Source organism: Numida meleagris, chromosome 20 (assembly GCF_002078875.1).
Source record: "Numida meleagris isolate 19003 breed g44 Domestic line chromosome 20, NumMel1.0, whole genome shotgun sequence".
Classification (NCBI taxonomy): Eukaryota; Metazoa; Chordata; class Aves; order Galliformes; family Numididae; genus Numida; species Numida meleagris.
The window spans coordinates 1970832-1993512 of record NC_034428.1 but is presented as its reverse complement, the minus strand read 5'-3'; the positions used below and the strand labels follow the sequence as shown (position 1 = coordinate 1993512).

The 22681-nt window shown below is 42.3% G+C and overlaps 2 protein-coding genes and 1 long non-coding RNA gene across 11 annotated transcripts in view; all 3 read right to left on the bottom strand.

The window, feature by feature from the left end:
• On the bottom strand, nt 1347-7553 carry LOC110408660. 2 transcript variants are annotated; one of them, XR_002444481.1, is made up of 4 exons: nt 7521-7553; nt 3138-3206; nt 2598-2683; nt 1347-2297 (listed from the first exon to the last, which is right to left on the bottom strand). It is a non-coding gene; the product is annotated as an uncharacterized LOC110408660 (long non-coding RNA). The 2 variants fall into 2 exon arrangements; XR_002444480.1 differs by lacking the exon at nt 1347-2297 and having other exon boundaries at nt 2465-2683.
• Nucleotides 10636-17317, bottom strand: TMEM52 (transmembrane protein 52). Its single transcript, XM_021417642.1, has 4 exons — nt 17090-17317; nt 16239-16283; nt 14531-14700; nt 10636-14251 (listed from the first exon to the last, which is right to left on the bottom strand). The coding sequence occupies exons 2-4, from the start codon at nt 16268-16270 to the stop codon at nt 13941-13943; spliced, it is 513 nt and encodes a 170-aa protein (XP_021273317.1). The 5' UTR covers nt 16271-16283; nt 17090-17317; the 3' UTR covers nt 10636-13940.
• CFAP74 (cilia and flagella associated protein 74) overlaps nt 21676-22681 on the bottom strand; it is a 65970-nt gene continuing 64964 nt past the window's right edge. For all 8 annotated transcript variants that reach the window (XM_021417608.1, XM_021417600.1, XM_021417602.1 and 5 more), the window contains one exon: nt 21676-22259. In XM_021417608.1, coding sequence (XP_021273283.1) covers nt 22152-22259 — 108 coding nt within the window. In that variant the 3' untranslated portion in view covers nt 21676-22151. The remainder of the gene's footprint in view (nt 22260-22681) is intronic.

Below are 22681 nucleotides of genomic sequence, written 5' to 3'. Positions count from 1 at the left end.
TTCCTGTGTTCAGCTTCCAACCTTGAAACATGTATATGTCTCAAGGTTGGTCCGAGCCTGATTGTATACTTCCTAATTACTTTATTCTCTCTCTCCCTCGCTCCTTCCCCAGTCCCCTTCTATTTGAACAAACCCATTTGGAGCGAGTGGAGAGAGCCAGAAGGGTGGGGTTATTTGTGCTTGTTCTTGTTCCGTTTTTCATCCATATTCAAGTGTGAGTTTTTAGTTTAGCTTTTCTTTTCCCCCCTTATATCTTAAAGCTTAGCAAGCCATAGCTCAGTTTCTTACAAATCCTTTGGTGCTGGAGCACATCAAAAAGCCTGCAGAGCTGCCCTACCTGGGCAGATGAATACTGTTCAATATGAAGAAATCACTTAATGGCATGAAACAAACATAGCTGGTGTTGCACTGGTTTGAATCACAGCAAACATTACTAGGAACAAGGGAAAATATAGAAAATAAAATACATAGGATATAAGAAATCACTTTTTCCAAAATCTCATCACATACCAAACATAGCACCCTTCAGAACTGTGGCAGATCTTAATTAGTAAGCGCACAGATATTAACAAGCAAGTAAGCGAAATTATGTTTTCCTGCATGGAGCCTTCTCCTGCAGCAAAAATAGCTACCAAGGGCATTGTTATCATTCTCTTAAGATCAGATTCAATAGTGTGTCTGTAGATATATTTATGAGCACACATGCATACACGCAACCAACTCTACACCTCTGTGTCTTCCTTTACATAAATAATCTTTTCAGTGACATTTCAGCAGCATTAATGCAGATGAAGCAGTTTGAGTAAAAGCTTAAAGCCTCGTGGTTTCCCCTTTAAGGGGACTTTCCTCAAGGGAATGATTGTCTCATTGGGCAGCTAACAGAAAAACAATTGGTACCCTGGAGATGCTGGGGATTTAGAATCCACATTGAGAATTCAGCCTAGCTACTAAACTTTCCATGAGGTCAGATGCGTCAGACCTGCAGTGAAGTTTGCCTTTGGGAAATACCTTCAAGTACAAAAAAGAATTTGCTTATCTAGCTACGTGTCAGATTCCTATAGAACGTTCTTCTGTCCTTGATGTAGCGGTTTCATAAAGTGGGCTCAGGTGTCACGGTGAAGCAGCTTACCAAAGACTGGGATTATTGATCAGGGCTGTTTCTTAGAGAGCTCTATACCTTTTTTTCGCTGCTGCAGCTGCAGTAAAGCTTCAGTGCTGCTGCAGACTCCAGAAAACAGAAAACTGCATTCATAAAGGCAAAAATATTTGGAGTAAGGGACTTGTATCGCTGTCTTTGGAGAATCTATGCTTAGCCAAACAAAGCCTATACATGGAAGGGACAAGGTTATGAAATTCAGTAGTCATTCATTTAATTGCAAAAGATAATAAAATGAGTAGATTCCATAATGGTTACATCCTGTACTTCAGAAGTAAGCACTTATTTGGAAAAAGTATGCTGGAATTGAGCAAATTACAGTCTGAAGAAGTAGGTAGGCTTCTATCATCCCTGTCAAGCAAAATTGGCAGCTGAGTTCCGCCCAACCACTCAGTAAAAGATAAAAAACGTATGCCAAGCTTATTGTTTCAGAAGCAGCTCCAGAAAAATCTGTGTGGATGTTATATAAGGTGTATAGAACTTATTTATAGATCGCATGACAACTCTGCCTGGCTGGCAGCTTACTGGCCCTAAGAACTTTATGAATTGAAGATACAAAACGGACAGGTCAGGATATCAAGTTAGGAGAGCAGCAGTAAGAATCACCAGTCATCAGGTCCCAGGGTACGTGGGTTTAGGTGCACGTACTCCCTGCTACAGCAGTCTTGGACAGGAAAGCACTGCGTGGAAAACACAGAAAAGTTTGTACTGAGAATATGGAATCACAGCCTGAGCAGGCTAAATGGCGTGTGATTCCGAGAGACGTCCTTATTGCATTGCATTTCCTCACTCACTGGAGCAGAGAGAATTAGTATGAGAAATTCATGAAGATCATGGGAAGAGATGAAGTGGGGAAGCTTCTTCACAGAATTGAGTTGCATTAAAACAAGCTATAGGAATGAAGTGTTATAATACAGGACCCGTGTCTACCATGCTGTTCAGCTACTGCTAAGAAAGAAAACTTGAAACAGAGGCTGGGTTTCTTCTATCTCTAAAAAATAACCTCCTTTGTACATGAGTGTGAGTCTAATTTATAAAGAACTTTCTTGTGACTTCTGAATTTGTTACAGTAAATGTCCCAGATCTCAAACCAGTTGTCCAAAAGAGATCCTGATTCTGCAAAACCCTTTCTTGTGAGCACCTGTTGGAGAAGGATGTGCTTATAAAATTCAGGTTTCCAAGCAACAAAACAAAACACACATAAAGTGAAACATCTCTCAGGCCAGTACCCAGGGGAACTGATGGAAGCAGTTGCCTTGTTAGTAAAGACTGATTTTCCAAAGCCAAGCAATGATATTCCAAGAGGCCAGGAAACACTTTGAGTTACTTGAACACATGACATGCCCTTTGTCTTTACAGAGCCATTATTTCACAGTGTGTGCTTGAATGCTTGGACTGGTTGTGAAAACAACCAAACATACACACTCTTAATCTGTAGTACCAGAGTAAATCCTGTTAAGGAAGAGAAAGATGGGCACGCGCTGCAGCTGTACAGCCCATGAGGTGGGCAACTTCAGTTATTCAGCACTGGAAAAGAAGGAACATGCATAGTTTTTTTTGTGTCTTCATTTAAAAATTATATATATGTGTAAAGCAGTAACATGACTTTCTCCTTTCATCCCACCTTCCTTTCCCCCCAGTGTCCACAATTCAGCTTAACAGAAAATCTGTGTTGACAACCATAAAAGAAAAAAATGCATTTTAAAGTCATGGCTTGTATTTCTTAGAGAAATTACTCCTTTTGACAACATTTGCCATAAAGATGAGGGATTTTTTTTTTTGTATACAACACAGACCTTTCCATACCACACACTTCACAAGCACTATCTTGGTATCTCCTCTGTACTGTTGTTTATGAATGTTCTCATTTACTTTAAAGAAAGTCTCACTCAGGTTTCCTTTCTATCTGTACTTTTGTATTTATAACTCTCCAGCTCCCTCCAGGGTTATCAATACATGGCTTGCTATCTCAGTCAGTTACCTTGTTTAAAGAAAATCCCATTTACAGTTCATCCTGTCTGCAGATGAGTCTTGTTCATAGCTGCCCCACCTAACACAAAAGAAATGAGTTACGGCAGTGGGCTTCAAAATCCAGAGCTGGACACTGATCTTCTCAGTTTTATTTGTGGCTTAGCTATGGAGGCTGATTGAATTCATTATTTAGTTCCTTTGCTTTATATACATAGACGTGGCATGAACATAGTAATACAAAACAGTGTTGCAAATTTAATCCATTAACTCTTGCAAAGTATTTTGAGATTTTTTGTGCTGGAAGAGGTGAAGAAATTCTAAGCATTGTCCTAAAAATGGGATTTGAAATCCATTGGCAGAGATACGGGGTGACATTCAATCCTACTGTATTTTGTGGCATTCACACGTGGATGCATCTGCATGCGTTGGAGCAGCTAGGAAGTTTCTCTCTTAAGAAGAATTAATATATTAGTAAATAAGCAGCAATCAAAACTAGTTTAATACGAAGACAGTTACACATAAAGGAATACATCAAGCCCCTCAACATGTACATTTTTATTAACCAAAATATTTGCAGAAAAAATCATTTTGATGGAATTTTTTTTGAAAATCTCACTAGCAGATTTGGAGTGATGTTTTAAAGGGTTAAGGAACACCCAAAAACTGGATAGTCACACTAACGTGAAACACAGGCTTTCCCCAGCAGTAACACATCTCCATGAGCAAGCACAAAACTGGCAAGAAAGCCTGCATGCAAGCAGTGTGATAAGTTAGTTACTTCTCTGTAAGCCTCTAATCTTCTGTTAGCTGAATTAACTAGTTTCAGATAAATTCTGTTCTTAAGTGATTGTTGTGTGCTGAGTTTTGATGCTTGATTAAAGACATTTTTACTTGCAAACTGTAACAGCTGGAAACTAGGCTTTATGTTCTACTGTCAACAATGGGCTGACAAATTTCATACATAGGAAAGCTCAGCAGCAGAGCTATAATATTTCCTGTGCATGTTTAGGGTGACTGATGCTGTTATATTATTGATGTGAATTATGTTAATTCAATAAGACATAAAGACCATCGTATCTTCCCTATCTTCTACCATGCTGGTACCAGTAGGGATTTGTATTGGTGATATAACAGCAGCAGAACAATCTAGAGAATTGCTGATGTTTCCAATTTTGAGGTTGTGGACCCAGGCCTGTAAGTGAGTGCAATCCCACAGTAACTTTGATGAATCCTGAAGGGTTTAGAACTGGAAAAAAAACCAACCAACCAAGAAAACAGCATTATCTAAGACTGACATATTGATGCAGTATTCCTCACTTAATTAAAAATACAAAAATAACATATGTTGGCGATTTCAAATAAGTGAACTTACTGCAGTACTTCGAACAGCTTCAATTACCGGGTAGTATTTTAAAGAATAGTTTTATTTTCTTTGGATTTAGTGTTTTAAAATAAGGAATGGAGTTGTTTCATTTCTCAGTGTTCATACCTTCTACTTAGTTTCTTAGTCAGGTGGATTATGGGCTACCATTGTAACACACCTAAAAATAATTTGGCTTGCAAGCGGTTTTAAAAGAACACCCAAGAGGGGGAAAAAAAATAAAGACACCTTAAAAAACAACTTCTATCAGCAACAGCTTATGGCATTAGAAACTTCAAGTAAATGTATTTCTCACTATTTAAAATGTGAGTTTGATTCTTGCATTTCCATATGTTTTTATCATTGAGGAGTCGGTTTCAATTTTTGCATCTCCCACAGTTCCGTACTGGGCCTTTAAATCCTCACAGGAGCCCCCAAACAAGATCAAGTGACAATAAATAGACAAACAACTGTGAACGACACTTGCAGTGTTTTTAATAAAATCTTTTTGCACTGCCAAAATTAATGTTGGAGTCTAAGCTGAGAGCACCGTGTGGTTTACTAATGTGCACTCATCAGCAGATGTACATCTAGATAGAGTATCACCCTTTGGCATTTGTTAGTGACCGTACAGCTATTTATTAATTATTAATCTGTTACTGTGAGTGTCTGGATATGGCTGAAGCTCAGTAATTTCTCATACATATGCATGAGTAAGTGGGTGACATGGTATGGATTCTAAACGCTCGCCGCTTTCCAAAACAGGCAATTGCATTTGGCACTGAGGTGAGTCCTCTGCTCATGCTTTCGGGTTTCAACTTTCTGCCAGTCTTGTGGAAGGCTGCACATTAGTAACACATCTCATAAGAAGGCTGTCAGATATGATTTATGGGCACCGTTCTGCTTTATCTATATGGACTGCATTCGTTTATTTTCAGTACCACGCTTGCTTAGCCTGAGTAACAGCTGAAATCAGGCCTATGTACTCACTTCTGTCTGCATATGTAATGCAATTGGCAATCACATACTGGGGTGAGGTCTTAGGAACAGAGGTTCAGGAAGGGCTATGTGGTGGTAATAGAGCTATAGCTCTTCCTGTTCTCCTCCTCTTGGATCTGCTGGGAGCAGCCTGCATCCCAGATCACATGATGAGCAATTAGCAGCTCAGGCCTCTCCCCATGCTCATGCTGCAGCTGTACTCATGTCTGTTCTCTCTATGCTAGTGAAAGGTACTGAAGCAGGTGCTGCTACTGTTCTTTTCCCCAACACAATACTGTGCTCTGGAGATAGGCTGGTGATGGAATAAGCTATGTTTGGTAGAGCTTATTCCACTCTGCAAATGCAGCATGCTGGTTTTGTTATACTCAGAAATTATTCTTGTAGGGAATATATAAAGCACTGTGAAGCACTAGTAGCACAACCACATATCCCAGAGATGGCTCAGTAGATAAATGTTGGAACTAAAAGCATTGTAAGCTATGGCAGTGTATTGCCCTCCTTGACCTAGCACTGTGTACAGCGCTTCGCTACCATGGCTGTGTTACCTCTGTGATCCTAGCAAGGATCTTCTTGTACACATGCACCACAAGGCAGTGCCAGTTTGTACAGACCTAGCTCAGAGGTCTTTAATATTGCATCACACTTGCTATATTGTCATTCTCCTAGCATATTTGCATGCGCTTCCAGAGCTTAGTTATAATCTGGTTTGGAGCGTTGATAGTTTTTTGCTGTTGTTTTTGCTCTTTTTTGTACCTGCTTTGGTCTGAGGCTCAGACTGGCTGGGCCCTCAGCCTAGAGCCTAGCAGGTTGATTTTAAAGGAAACCAAAACTTAAGTAAAATTCAGGAATTAAGATTAGCCTATTAAAATTAGTGACAGCTTAGATTTTGACTTGATCCACGTCTGGTTTTCATAGTTTTTCTTCCTCTGCAATTGTGGTATATTTGTATTATGGCTAAATACCCACTGTCATCACTAAGATTTTTGTAGAAGTGGGACTGAAGGGCAAAAGTAGTTGCTTTTACCGCTTATTTTGATCTTGTTTGTTTTAGGGACTAGGCCCAGCTTTGTGGGCAGTGACAAAATGCAACTCAACCATTAGGAATATTTTTGGGATCAAGTCTCATCATTAAGAACCACTTCATCTTCTACGCTGCCTTTCTTGAACACTGCAGCTGAAGGTGCTGGGTGTAAACGTAAACTGTTCTACAGTTATGAATGCTCACTCAGCACGGGAAAGGCTTAAAATCTTCCCCACTGCTTTGCATGTAAAGAGGTGGAGGAAGGAAATCTGGAGAGGAAGCTGAACTTCCTGTGCCAGAGTTTTTATACTGGAGCCTTCCCTAAATTCAAAACAATGCAGCAACAGCTTAAAATATCAATCACTAGAACTGCAGACATGGGGTTTTGGATTGCTTGCCAGAGAGAAGGACCCTTGTGCATCTACAACCGTGTGTAGGGATTTGTCTTTTTTGTAAATCCATAACAGAAACAATCTGACTTGTTCTTGGACCTAGTTGTTGCCTCTTTCTTTCCCCACCCCACCTCCAGCCTGATAAGAAACTCCCTCTTTGTAGTTTCATTTCTCTTAATGTTGGTTCAGATTTGTGAAGTAACTAATTTGGACATCTGGATTAATCATGGGTACAAGCTGGGTTACAAGAGAAATGGGTATCAAATGGCCAGCTTACAGAATCAGGTCTAAGCAGACAATCAGGGAGGGAAAGAGTAAGAAGGGCTGGGAAAAAATAGAACTTGCTACTAAATGGATATATGTACACACTTGTATTTTATAATTACAAATGGATAAAAGATACCACTAAACTAATCCCATAAGTTCTCAAGTCATCCTGATTTTGTTTCCTGTTACTTTATTATTCATTTGGTGTTACCTAGCATCTCACATACTGGTTTGTGATGCAGTGGAAAGCACAACAATGCCAGCAGAGCAGCAAGGTCCTAGGCTGCAGCAAACAAGGGTTTGCTCAATTGCAACAGCAGCAGGCACAGAAATAAAGGAAAACAAGCTGCTTACCTTTGGAAGGCCCCAGATACACAGGGATCTCCAACCAGACACCCTCACCTCCACTGCCAGGCCTTAAATGAGGGCTGGGAAGGGGTGGATCCTGGCTCCAGCCCTTCCACTCACTCAGGTACATTGCATGCAGCTGAGCTCCCCTGGGCTGGCCCTGCCTTCCCACCAGGTGCTCCAGCACTCATTTGGGCTGTGACATATCATTTCTGCTACACTGGTTAAAGCATAGAGATTTTGGATTTTAAGTTTCACACATGAAATAGCGAGATGCATTGAAAAAGAGAGAGGTAGGAATCAAGAAAAAACTTATATTTATATATTTATTTATTTATTTGAGCATAGCACCAAGCAATCAGTTTCCAGTATTGCCAGCTATAATTCACATAAGAAAACGAGGACTTTTGGCTTGAAACCTGTGGGAACAAGGGCGTGCTCTGAGGTAACAGCTTTCTTGTTGACAGTGAGAGAATCTGGAGAAAAGATCTCTTCCTTTTCAGGGCTCAAACAGCATTATTCCTTATGTTCTTTTTTTAATCCAGGTGATTTCCTGTATTTCTAAAACATAATCTCCCACAGGAGGTAATACCTGCATAGCATCTTCTACCCAGAAGCACTATGCGAAGCAGTAGGTGGATTGTATTTATTTTCCTGCTTTCAAGCAGCTCATCTATTTCTGATTAAACAGGTCATGTACAAGCATCTCCTCTGCCCCTTTTCTGATTTATCTTTGCCAGTTTTCTCACCATTAGGACGCAAACCAGCAGCACAGTGAGCTGACCGCTCTAATTACAAGCCTGTGCTGAACTCTCACTGTATGAGATGATGCAGTGTCAGTCTAAATAGTGCACTAAAAAGCATTGCATAGGTAGCATCAGCAAAGCGTACAGCGTGCCAGCACCGTGTGATGGGGTAAATAGGATGATTAGGAATATCACTCACACAACGTTTCTCATGGTTTGCTTTATGCAACTGTTTATTCTGGGCCTACATTCAGTAGAAATATATTTAATGTCACAGTTAAATTCAGGTGAAATTCATGAATGATTGAGGATCTAGGCATGTTGGAAAGAAGATGTTGTTAAATATTTTAATGATTAAAGGATTGAAGCATCTGACATAAAATGAGAGGATGAGCAAGCTGGGGTTATGTAGCCTCAGGAAGAGAAGACTCAGGAGAGATCTCACCAATGTGTATAAATACCAGATGGGAAAGCATAAAAATAGGTGGACTTCTCAATAGGTACCCACTGCCAGGGCAAGAAGCAGCAGCAGGAAACTGAAATGGAGGAAACTCCACTCAAACATTCAGTATGCTACTTTTGCTGTAAGAGTGGTCAGACGCTAGAACTAGGTTGCTCAGAGAGGTTGTGGAATCTGTCCTTGGATAATTCAAAACCAGATTAGACAAGGTGCAGAGCATGTTGACCCTGCTGTGAGCAGCGTTTGACTAGGTGGTGTCCAGAGGTCCCTCCCAAACTCAGCTGTTCCATAATTGCACTCTATTTGACCAATGGAAAATAAAGGAAAGGACCTTTTTTCTTCCAAATAATCTTAATTAAATTTTGTGAGGTTAAGCGTCTGAAAAATTGCTATGCTCATAGGTCAGTTAGGCTCACTGATACCATCTGGTGGAAGAAGGCAGACTGCAGGCTAGGCGGAATAATGGATGTGTGGGGACAGTTCCCCAGACATGCATCCACCCTTTGGATGAAGGGCTGTTGTCCATCTCCTTTCCCTTCTCCTAGGGCCAAGTCACAGACGCTATAGGAACGTGTAACAGAGATCACTGCACCTGCAGGAATTCCTGACCTACGTACTCTAAACTTGCTGCTTAATGCAGTAAACCAGCCCTCAGGACAGCAAGATCTATTGTATTGATTGGGAGCATAGCACATGCTGCTCGGTGAATAAATGGTATTTAGGGGGCAGTGAGACAGACAAAGGCGAGTGCAAGGCAGAAAAAGAAATGGCCTTTCTGAGTCGTACTGCATCCAGCCCCTATTGATGCTTTGCTCTGGATGCTGCCGGTTTACCACTTAATACTCTCCAAAGATTCTAATGCATTGATCATAAAAGCCATTATAGATGTACCACTTTACTTATATTGTTAACGAGCTTGGCTATAAAGGGATTTGCAGCCTGAATTTCATCACAGAGCCAAGGTATAATTTGCTCTGGGCTATAAAGCCTATAAATTATTGAGGCAATTTACTTGCAAGCCTGAATTTTCTTTCTGAGCACAAGGGCTCATGGTGAGTGCATGTGTGTGTGAGAGGAGGACAAGACTGCAAGCTGCTGCCAGTGATGTAAGCACCGCCTTGCTCCAGCAGTGCATCTCCCCATCATAAGCTCTCGCACACAGCCAGCAAATAGCAGAAAATAACTGCCAGAACAATTATTATAGACAAATAGGAGAAGAAGAATTACATGTTGAACAGTGCCAAATGAGCACCAGATTCAATTCACAATAGATGTGCACTTCAGTTAATTACTAAGAGGAGCTTTTCCCTTAGAGATGTCGCAAAGCTTGTGTGGATGTAATCAGACTTTAGCAGATCTAGCAATGGTGAAAATGCTAGACTGACAAATCAGAGTTCTTAGGTCCTCCATCCAGCTGAGCACATAGCCTGCTGTGGGACTCTGCGCGACCAAATTTCCACTGTGGTAAGCACTGTGAGGAGAATTTCCCATTCCAAAGGATGCATGCCTTAAACAGAAGATCAACAGGATGGGAGAAGAAAAAGAGACAAGAGAGAGGAAGTAGCTTTATAGAGGTCACCCTGCAGGCTTCTAAATACGTCACAGTAGCACACACACACGCAGCTGCAAGCAGATTCCCTTGGCCAGGGAACGGAAACCTTCAGCATCACTGCAGCACTAATAAGTAGTATCCCTTATCGAGGCTTGTTTTGAAGCTTCAGAATAGTTTAAGGGCTGGCTAGAAGCGTTACGTACATAGACATTAATTCTCATTGATATGCACCCCCTTCTAGTTTCTCGTTAATTGCTCTCAGAGAGCCCAAAGTTGAGACGTATCGTGGCTGTTTGGGAACAAGTGGGAAAGGACACATGGTTAGACATGTGGTTAAGAGAAATAAAACCAAATAAGCTGCGCTCTTTTTCTGCAGTTGAATTTTATTTTTTTCAAGTAACGCAGAATGCAATTATAGAAGCAAAAAGCGCTTTCACTGACAAAACCAGGGACCCAGTCAGCATACATAAGAACAGTTAAAGAACAGTCCTATCCTTCTGATCCCCTTCACAGACTCAGTAGGGTAGAAACAAAGAACACCATGCCTATCTAGGCTGGGAGCTTTTGAAAGTATCCTGACTGAGAGTCACTAAGTGGCGTCAACCATCAACAAAGCTTTCTAGGATCACGAAGTCAGATCTCACACAGAGAGATAAACAGAGCTAGAAAGAACACACAGAAAAAGGCAAAAGAGAAATCTGTGGGAAAACAGCAGTAGAAAAAAAGAACAGTAATCTCAATTCTGAACTCTCAGATTTAGTTAGTGAGTTTTAAAACACTAATCAAAGTTAAGAAGTTCGTTTTAACTTACCACTCATCACGGCTAAGACTCTTACTATCCTTTTCCAGTTGTATTGCAGAAATACAGGTTGAATAGAATCTCTCTCTCAAACCTATTTTTGTAGCCAGTAACAAGAAATGATCTTTCTCTGCCTTACCCTTATTCATGATCTTTATGTCTAGAGAGATATAGTCTGTAGGAAGTCAGATAAAGGGCTGAGACATCACTACTGAAAACATGAGGAGCAGACTGAGCTGCTTTTAATCTTTAAATAGTAAATGTTTAAAGAAAATCCTATGTTCTTGTGTGTTGATTAGGTCAGAGAAATAGTTTATTTTGAATTAATGAACCATGTTGGAAGGCAAAAGCCTGGGCAAGGCACAAATTTTTTCATAGGCATTAGTCAGAAAACGCTGGATTATGCCCTTCTTCCTAGGAACACAGGAGGAAAACTTAAGTGCTTATTTGCTGTTGTGTCTAACGACGCTGGCTTGCTACATAGAGAAATAGAAATTTGGTTCCTGTGATATTACTCTCTCTCTTTCCCACTCTGTACTTTTGTAAAGAGGCAGGTTCAGGTTTCTTTTTATCTGGATAATAGCTTCTGAAAGTATACAAAAAAGGAGATGAGAGACAGGTAATTGCAGGGCAAATCTCTCCAGCCTAGACTGGCAACAGAAGAGGGCAAAAGAGCCCTCTGTGGGTATTTAGTGTTTTGATACTGGGTCTAACAATTAGAACTGTTGTTCCCTATAAGCAAGGGGAACAGGTCTCCTTGCATTTTGGTAGGTAGTCTGTCAGGAACTTCTGAGAACTCACATGACAGAAGCTTCGTAAAAGCAAAAACATGCAGAGAAGGGAAGTCAAACTCTTGTGATTTTATTCCCCTTTTTTTTCCCTCAAGCAAACTCACTTGCACTGCAAAGTAACCTCTGCAGAGCTGCTCAGAGCCCAGCCTCAGAACTGCCCTCTTGGCAGTAGCAAGAGATCTTCTCTACAGAGCTGTTCCCAGTGATCATACAGTGCAATACACTGAAAAGTGAAGGACTGCCCTCTTGTGTCAGTCGCTGTTTTTTCATGCATCTGATTTTATATTGTCTCTATTAACGAGTGAGCACTCTGCCTTGGCTCTCTAGCAGTGTTAGAGAGTTCAGTGCTTTAGCCCACTGATCGCTGCGGTAAGAAACAAAAAATGGAAAGACTGAGGAATCCATACGTATATTTACCACCTGGACAGACAGTACAGAGCACAAGAAATAAGAGAGATGACATGTTGGCTACCTGCAAGCTAGGCAAAATTTGCTGAAGTTCTTTGTGAGACAGAAATGTAATCTCTGTTAAAAATTAATTACATTTATTGTTTTACATACAAGATTTTGGTTTTGACATTTTCCTCATAGTCTCTCTCTCTCTCTAATTTCATATCTGCTGAGTCTTTAGTAGTGTCCTGGGTTTCCTCATTGCTATAATTAACTTAATACAGTACATTAGACACCGTGCTGCATTTCTTACATTAAGCTTTCAAAACATGTTTGTTAGTGTGCATATAATGAGTCAGGAGAGGAATTACCCCTCTTCTGTGGTACAATCAGAAAGACAGATACAAACATAACATATAAAAAATTGACTGTGTAGGCCATTGCGTTAAATCTTGTTTTTTATACACTAGAGGTTGACAAGAAGTATCTCATGTTTGCAAGGCTGCTTTGAAATTCTCCAGAATTTTCCTGTTTAATGCAAGCAAATGTTACAGGATGGAAAGAATCATTGTACTTGGGAGAAATTCACACTGCAGAAAATGATTATGAACTCAATAACTGGCAGGCAATATAATTAGCTCTTTGTGGTCAGTTACAACTGATTAGGTAACACAGTTTTTCCACACACCTTAAACTGATGCTATGTGGGTTATCTTCTTATTTACTTCAGCCTTTAAAAATAAGAAAAAACTACTATGTTGTGAAGTGCTTGTCAAGTTCACACTGATAATCCCTCCAGGTGAGATGTCACGTAGGTTCTGATGATGGTAGTGTCATGTTCTTCTGAAACAGCCAATTATTGTATACATTCTGCATCTAAAACAATTGATATTTTCCAATTCATGCTGTTTTTTCAAACCCACCGTGCTCAATCAGCAAAGAACATGAATATTGAAACACATTACTTATACTCAATCAAGAATGGAAATCTCTTTGAGACTAATTCGTACTTCAAGTGGCAGAAGTAAGTAGCAAAAGGATCCCACACACAAGCCGGCTCGTCTTGAAAATAGATTTAAAGAAAAAAAAAAAAACTCAAAAATAATTCCCTTCAAGTCTTATGACCAACAAAAATAATCTCTCTTATCTGTTCCATTCCTTGTCTGTAGTTGTGAAACATAAGGTAACGCGTTTTCCTCCAAACACTTTCCTATCCTTGTTTGCTATCATTCTTCAGTTTAAGGAACACGTGTCATTATGTAGTGACAAATTTAGCACCCCAGCAGTCTGCTGAGCAGTTAAAGTTCTCAAAATAAAAGAAACTGGAGAGAGACGGAGTATCACTGACTCTCTGGCATGAGTTTATAGGATTCTACTTTCAGCTCCAGTTTGGGAAAGCTCTGTTCAGGAACAACAACAGCTTGCTTTTTGTGCCATCTGACTGTGTGTTTCCAAGGTGGCAGTGTCCCCCTGGTCCCCTGCTGGGCACAGGGAGCTATTTTTCTTAAACAGGAGGTGAAGAAGCATCCATGTCCCACCTTTATAGGCACTTTTAAACTGCTGTCCTTTATCACGATCTGTTAGGAGAATCATCTTTCTATCATGACTTTGTCTTACAAAACCCAATTCTTCATGTCCTCTTTAACTTTCATAGTCCTTCCGTTTCTTTACTCCCCATCCAAAATGAGCTAGAGCCGAGGCTGTTCTTGTGTGGCATCTTCTGAATCTGGCTGTGTTGCTGGATCTCTGTTGATTATGTCAGGTGAATTCTGGACGGGATTCTGCCCACCTGGCATCACCTGCCCGGGGATGTCACTGAGTTTCTGGCTTACCAGTGCTACTTCAATGTGTTGTTTGCCCATTTGGACAGCTTCATCATAAGAAGGTGGCAAATCCATTGCATAGGGACTGTAAGCTGGAGGAGACACAGTGCTCCTATCCATACCCACAAATATTGAAGGGATAGGGACACTTGGAGGGTACTGGAATGAGCTGTATGCTGTGAAGAAAAGAGAAGAAAAAATCAACAATTACTTGGAACCCTGATATATAAAGGGCTGATCCCATTTTTCACCAAGAAATTACAGGCTCACTTTCTGGTTGCAGAATATATGCACGTTTTACTAAAAGCTACCACTACAGAATTACCCATGATGGAATCTATGCATTCTCCAAAAAAAAAAAACCACTGTCAGAAGAGCAAACATCTGCACATACTGCCATCCAGCTACTACTGCAAAGCACCTGACAGAGTAGGTGTAGCCCAGAGGATGCTTACAGGTCACTGTGCTGTGGGCCGTGCTGTCACTGTCAATAGCAACCACAGTCAGATCGTAGGGGTGCCGAGGGAAGGGCTGGACTGGAGGCCTCTTCTTCCTGCAGCAGAACTTCTTGCAGCTTGCTGTGATCCCACAGAGCAGGAGCATGAACACAGTCAGCAAGATTAACCTTAGAGAAGGTGGAGAACACCGCAATGTCATCGCTTATGTTTTACTTCTTCCTGAGCCAACTATAATTGCACTCCAAGTGGGTGAAAGACAGGTCAAACCTCGTCTTAATGGGTCCTGGATCCAGAATGACAAAGTTGAATCACAAACAGTCACAAATGGAAGCGCTGCTGACTACTGGTACCATGCTTTCTGGCTTACAGATTCTGTGACGTTAATGATCGTGGGTTGTATATTCAGCTCGTTTGCAATGAAGGTGGAAGGGAAATGTAAGTGTAAACTTGCAAACTCACTCTGCCTTGAAAATGCAACATTGTCTCTGGGTATGGTTTAACACAGTAATATACACTGAGTGAACACTTACAATGGACCTAGAAGACCATTTTTTTCTGCAGTAAAAGGAAAGCTCTGAACTGAAGTTAAGGAGCACTTTAATTTTTGTACAAGATTTTTGAGGAAGTGGTGCACTCTGCATTTTCTGGTGCTAAGAATGAGTACATACTCGTTCAGGATAACGTATTATTTTCTCATTACAGTCTGCAACAGAGGTAGATGCAAGAAACACACAGACCCTCTAAATACAATGCAGGTGAGGCTTAGGTGGCCTACAGGTCTCGGCTGTCATGTGTGAGAAGTGCACACTGCCCTGCTGGAACCTTGCACTGAAACATTCCTCCAGTGCAAGGAGTGTGACCTCACCCCCAGCCCATGGGTGTTCCCTCGTGCTACTAGGGCTGCATGCTAGTGTGCAGGGAAGTGGTCGTGCCTTCACGTGCTGCTACCCTCGAAGGAAGGCAGAAATCACCTTGGGAGAGGTATCTCAGTGCTAGCTCATTAGCTTTCATGGTTTTAACTCTGCCTAATTACAGAAGCCTTAAAATATTTTATGCAACCGTATGTATTTTTAAACAGTCCTATATCAGCATGTTCGAAGAAAGCAAAGAATAGCAAATTAGTTCAGACTGAATGATGATTAAAAATAACCGACTCAGTCTGTTACTATCAAAATTAATATGTTATGTGACAGAATACAAGCTATGAAAATAGCATTAGGATACACAGAGTGCATGTTTTGGGAAAGAGACAAATACACTTCTGGCAAGACCTCTGCCTTTCGCTTACTATTATTCTTTCATTCAGCTTGAGATCAGAATGAAAAATCAACACCATAAGCTCACAGCCTCTTGTCCCATAAAAGGGAGAGCGCTGAGGACTGCGCTTGAGGCAGTGCCAAGTCCTAACAAGTCCGTTCTGTGCAGCTGCCATTGTGTCCCAAGTTGTTTATTTAGGAAGAACAAACAAGATCTACAGCTGAACTCTGGTGGACTCGGAATGGAAAGATGACAGATCCCTAGATGAATGCTCCGCTCTGCCTGACACCTTATCTCCTCTGCCATCTCATCTGTAATGTATTCCCCTGGCAGCTTTTACTGAGAAGCCCTTTCCCCCCATCCTGACTGAGAGGAGCGTTCCCATTGCGTACTGCAATTCCTGCTCATGATATATTGAATTACTGAGAAAAATTAATAATCAACTTACCAGATGTACCAGAGACTTGTCCAATTAGACATGTTCTGAGGGCATCTGTGAAGAGAGGTGATAATTCACTGATTTAAATATCCACACTCAAACGGCGAATAATTGACGGGGAAGAAATTTTACGTGATTTCTGAGGTGTAAAAGGGGAAGGGATTAACAGGAATATGGAACAAAATTCCTTGGGATTTCAGTTCAGAGGGCTGTTCTGCATAACTGCAACATTACCCCAGCTAAGAGCGCGCAAACCCCGCTGTAAAAATGGGGCTCTGGGTGAACAAGTGCTTTCACGGAGAGAGCTACACACGCTGGATTCCCAAGGCGCTATGGAACAGTTCTTTCACGTTAACCTCGATGAAGCAGCTGTCTGACAATCGCAGCCTAAGACGACTTCCTGCTACCCCCGCTTATTTTTAAGTTGCTTTTTCATAGCTGCAGCACAACCAGGAATATCTTACTCAGATCTACTTACAGCACAAAAAAAAAAAAAAAATACAAGATAAGACGGAGATCAGCTTTAACACGTTTCAGACGGGCAGTTGCCGCAGCAGTACTCCAAGTGGAGACTTGGAACGGATTTTTGATGCAGAGCGGTGCTTTTGGCCCCAGAGAGGAGCCTGCCAGCTGAATCCCAGCAGCTGACACTTCCGAGTCCCTACAAAGAAGAGCACTGCGCACCTCCGTGCGTGCAGCAAGGGCAGCCGAGTCACGGCCGGGAGCTGGGAAGGAGCTGGGAGAGAAATCGGGCAGCAGCGCACGGCCGCAAGTAAATCTTCATTCTGACCCGATACTGTCACTCGATCGGGAGGGGAACGGATCGGGAAACGGACATTTGAGAAATGACGATTACTCACTGATGAGAGTCCTTCCTGGTATTCCCAGAAGAGCAAAGCCGTGCCTAAGAAAGGGAAAAAAGGGGATCAGGAAACCAGACGGGCAGCGGCCAAGCGTCGCCGTGTCCCGCAGCAGGTGGCGGGGCCGAGCACCGCGGCGCTTCCCAAGGACGAGCGGCTCCGCGCCCAGGCCGCCGCGCCAGGAGGGAAACTCCGCGCGGATCGCCCCAATGGGGCCTCCCCCGCCCCGCCCCGCCCCGCCCCGCGCAGCGCACGAGTGGCCCCGCGGCGCCCCGTCCCGCACCGCCGCCCGGCTCCGTGCCGCTGCGAGCCGAGCCGAGCCGAGCCGAGCCGCCCGCCGCAGGGAGGAGCCGAGGCGGGGCCGAGCCCGCCGGGCCGCCGCAACGCCGTGATTTCCTGCGGGGCTCCCCCAGAAGGGCCCCTCCGGGCTCCTCTTACGCGCTCCGGGGTTCCCGAGGTGCCGGCGCGGCTCTTTGCGGCCGCCGTGGGGCTCTGCTTCGGCCGGCCGCCCGCACCCCGCTACCGCGGCAGTCACAAAGGAAGCCGTGAAGTTGGGAACGTGATACAAAGGGAGTCCGAGTGGAGACAAGCCGACCACCAGAGATGTAACCGGAGCGGTGCTGGACTGCTGCTCGTTGCTTTTTTAAAATAGATGACGATCAGATCTGCAGGCAGCCGAGCACACACCTGGGGGCTGTGAAGTTTCGGGGATATTTTGAAGGCGTCGTGAAAAAGAAATGAGAAATTAGGAATAAAAAACAGCAACGAAGCTTTGGGAAAGCAGATCATTTGTGTTTTTAGAAAGTCTTGTTAAAACAGGTAGAAACACACTTGGAAAGGTTTTGACGGTTCTCTGAAAATGGGTTTGCTCCAAAAGAATGTAACCATGTTCAACGTCTCTCATTTATAAATTGGGTTAAAATACCTACACGTTGCTATGGCTGCCTTGCAATAGTATTTGGGGTGGAAAATTTGTGGAAGAATATTTTGTTGCTTTGATTATATTAATTCCTTTAGCAACTTTCCCCTTCTGAATGAGAGCTTTTCTGCTGTTCTCTTCACAATGAAGCCCATTTTAGCAGGATCGTGTGTACCCAGAGCATTAAGAACTTCCCCTTGCTTGTTACAGAAGTCTTACCATCGTCAGGGAGGAAGAAAACATGCATCAAAAAGCCAACTGCATCCACATTAAGGAAGGAGTATTTCTGCGTCAGATTGAAGGTGACTTAAAGGTCAGACACTGCTGAGGCACTGGTACAGCAGAGGTCAGTTACATGGCAGAAAACTGTAATGTGAGTGCTGTGGCATAACCCAGCCAGCAGCTGAGCACTGCTCGGCCTTTTCCTCCCTCCCCGCCTCTGGGATGGAGGAGAGAATCGGAAAAAAAAAAAAGCAGAACTCATAAGTTGAGATAAAGACTATTTACTAAGACAGAAAGACAGAAAAGGAAGAGAGGAGTAATAGTAATGCTAATAACATATGTATGTATTTACAAATAAAGTGATGCACAGCATAGCTGCTTACCACTCACCAAGCGATGCCCGAGCAGGAGCTGACCCCCAGCCCAGTCCCCTCAGCTTTATAGGTTTTTGCATGATGTCATATGGTATGCAATATCCCTTGGGCCAGCTGAGGTCAGCTGTGCTGGTTCCGGCCCCTCCCAGCTCCTTGTGCCCCCAGCCCCTCGTGGGCAGGACAGAACAAGGAGCTGAGAAACTGAAACGTCTTTGGCTCTGTGCAGCACTGCTCAGCAACAGCTAAACCATCAGTGTGTTATCAGCACTGTTTCTCCCCTAGAGCCAAAACCCAGCACCATACCACTGTGAAGAAAACCAACTGTCCCAGCTGAAATCAGGACAGCTAGTCCCTGTGTGGATGATCAGAATGAAGGTGATCTTAAGACTGAGTAAGCAACAAAAAGAAAACACAACTAGACCTAAGAAGCAGGGAAGCTAACTGGATTGTGAAAGATTTCAATTGAAGAACAAAGGGAAAGAACAACTAAAAGAAGAGCATTTTGCTGAGATCTCTAGCGGTAATTAGTGTGACAAAAAACAAGGATTTTTTTTTCTGAGATTTTAATGAAGCAGGAGGAAATATATCTGGACTCATGTTGACAGAAGTTTCTTTTGCAAGAACCACCCAGGAGCAATAACAGACCCGATGGCTGGGAAGTACTGAGTTGAGCAGCTCTCTCTCTGGCCGGCATTCCCTAGGTTTGCTCTATCAGTAATGTCATGTGCTGCTGACTGAAATATTTTCCTACAGGACCAACCAGGGTCATGGGACCATAGCTCATTTAGAAAAAGCACCATTCATAAGTGTGGAGCAATCTCTGAGGTCACTGGATAAGAGGACACATATTCATGATGGTAGCACTTACTCTCTCATTTCCTGTCTTAGAAATGAGCTAGATGTAGCTTTTAAGGAATATATAAAATGGATGTGAACTGTCTTCTTATTAAGCTAGAGCTGGATTAGAACCAGGAATTATATCTGCATTTAGATCCAAACTTTTCTGAAAGAATAAGAGTTCGTATCCGGTGATCCAAGAGCAATCCACAGTTGCAAAACTCGGTCTGAAAGCATGATGTTCAGAAGTGCAGTTATAGGAGCAGAAAACTTAAGCTTCTGGGAAACTCGGACGTATTTCTGGGGATACATTTTTGGTATCTTCCTTACAATAAGGGTTCCATCCCTACCAAAGCCTTATAACATCAAAACAGAAACATAAGCTTACATGTTCAGCATCTCCTCGCACTTCTAACACTCAGCGTACTGTAATTCTCACTAACCTGCTTTGGAAGTATTGAACAGCATTTTTTGTTTCTTCGAGAGATAAGTTACATGAAGGCTAGAGTTGCTGTGCTGAGCTCCTTGTAGTTGTGAGATTGGCATTAGCCATGCAGATGTAATGCAGTAGAACTCTCAGCTGTCTTCACCTGATGTCCTCGAGGAATTACAAGCCCGCTATTTTGAGTCTTTATTAGCAGAATAATTGTTCCCAGTGGTCAGTTATCTCAGTCAATCTTCTGTTTTCTATAGCGATGAAAGATCAAGAAGATATTTTCATACATACCATATATAAAAATTAGGTAAGAGCATCCAAGTAGAACTCCTAAATTTTCAGTAGCCTGATGGCGTGCATCTGAGATAACTGCGGGTTTGCATTGTGAAGATCAGCTGTGGCACTTCACTCTTCATTTCTGCTTCGGAGCAAATCTGCCTTGGCCTCCCAGTGCCTCTTTTCTTCTTTATTATTCTTCATTGACATTAGACCATATCATGGGAGATTTGCACAAGTCTTCACTTTTTTTTCTCTCCACTTCTCCCTGGAGAGAATCCAGGTTTTGGAGTGGGCCCATTGCTCATAGTGTTTTTAAAAATTATTAATGCAGAATAACCCCGTATGCTCATTTTGAAAGCATTCCCAGAAAGAACTAACAGATGTTGTACATATTTTAGGAACATTTTTGTTTTCAGAATATTACTGCAATATGCATCACAAGCCGTGGCTTGGAACTATAATCAGGATCCTTTGTATTAAGGAGTGCACAGAGAAAACACCTTGTTCAGAGAGCTCAGCTTGGTATAGGGGAGATGGAAGATGTAGAAACTGCGTGTATTGTCTTTCACCATTGCCTGACACAGCAGAGCCACGTTGAGAAAGGGAGAATCCGCATTTGATTCTAGTTACTGTTTCATCTGTTGCATTCATTCTAAACATCAAGAGCTCAAGGACCAGCTGAACAACCCTGCAGTCACATGGCCTGAAACTAGTTACAGTCATCTCATCCGCTTCTTCCCTCTTTCACGTCAGAGCTTTATTTTTAGCAGGTAATGACAGTAACGTACTCAAAGCAAGGAATACCTCTGCTGTTCTCTTCATAAAGAAGCTTTTGTTTTCTGAACTTTCAGGTAAGCGTTGCTTCTGGAAATCACCATTTAATGTCACTGGAAGATTTCACAATTTGATTGGAGTTAATCAGCATTTAAGTTCATTAGCGGTAAGATATTGTCACCACTTCTCCCCCGCCCTGTGAAGCCTGACATTTTTTTCTGTCAGTTGCTTTACCTCGTTTCCCTGCAGTCTGACTAGCATGACACTTTTACCTTAGCAACGTTTACAAATGGTCTGGTTCTGTTTTCTTACCGCTGATCTAAATGAGCAATTTTAACAGCTACACAAGTGACACAGGGTTTTGGAGTGGTGGTCAGGAAGTTTTGCCACAGACTTACTGTGATTCATGAAAGAAGATGATACAAGATTTAACAAATTATCTGGGCTCCAGATTTTTGCTCACTTCCTAGTCCCTTGTTCCCTGTCTTGTACTCTTCCCTGAAGCAGATACCACTTCTTGACCCAAATTAAACCTACGGGGCACTTTAGCTTCCCCAGTAACTGGAAGAAATCTGTTCTTAGTCAGAATTCAATTAAAAGAATGTAGAAATACAAAGTTCCTGGGCAGCCATGATCTAGTGTCTAATCATAGGCAGTGATGCGTAAATGGCATGGTCACTATCTCTTCCTTGATGATCAAGATTTCACGCTGTATTGTAAAAATGATTGCCCAAACTAGCAGGAGGAGGCTTAAAATAAAGTGCTTTATTCTGGTCTTAGCAGGAAGAACAAAAAACCCAACACCACAGCCATTGAAATGCATATGAAGTTGGAAACAGACGCATTGTTTGAAACTCACCCAGTTAGAGGTAAAAAAAAAAAAAAAAAAAAAAAAAAGATATTCCTGAGGGAATTCCTGCCTTCGGAAGACACTGCAATTAACAGCAGATTTATCTGCTTGGTCCCTCATGTTAATTCTTCCCTGTACTACAAGGTTATTACCACTGGGTCAGTCTGAAAATAAAAGTAGTAGATACAGAGTTTTTATAGAATTTTGTGGGGAAAAAAAGCAGGAATTGCACAGAAAGGAATTACCTTCCTTTCTGCTTCCCTCCTCCCCTCACATATTTGCAACGGTTTCAAAATCTTTCCACTTTCCATCTGAGACCCAGTGATTTCCCCAAAGTATGAAGTCTTCACCTTCCATGTAGCTTTGGGCCCTCAGCTAGTGGGAGCAGATACAACTGTTGCCACAAAGAGGATTCGGTAGGATTCCTTAATGTTGCCTTTTAAGGTCAGGAACGCTGTCTCAATCAGGGGGGCACTGGCCTACAAAAAAAATGCACACATATAAATCAGCCTATTTCTTTTGAACATAGAATAGGTCAGTTGATCAAATTCTAAACTGTATTTTTCAGCTCAGGTGTAAGATGTACCCCTTATAGCTGTAGGTTACCTCTCTTCCCTCTTCCGTTGTTGTTTCCTATCTTCCCACAATGTTCATACTGCAGTGAACGAAGTAGCAATGACTAAGTGCTCTATCTGCAGAGCACTACAGATACTGTCACCATATTACATCCCCGACAACTGGGCAAGGCAGCAACAGAGTACACTGCAGCAAGGGTCAGGAAAGAAATGAACCCTGTTAGCCATGATTTAGTGTTAAATCTTGTGTAACATCTAGTGGTTGCCAAGAGGAACTCTGTCATCCTCCCGTGTTGTGCCAGGATCGTTACTGCCTTCTTTCCAAA

Excerpts from the sequence above, each read along its gene's own strand:
- TMEM52 (XM_021417642.1), bottom strand. The coding sequence starts at position 16,270 with ATGTCTAATTGGACAAGTCTCTGGTACATCTG. Across the intron at positions 14,701-16,238 it reads ACAAGTCTCTGGTACATCTG|GTTAATCTTGCTGACTGTGT; the intron begins GTAAGTTGATTA and ends ACCTTCTCTAAG. Across the intron at positions 14,252-14,530 it reads GGCCCACAGCACAGTGACCT|CATACAGCTCATTCCAGTAC; the intron begins GTAAGCATCCTC and ends TTTTCTTCACAG.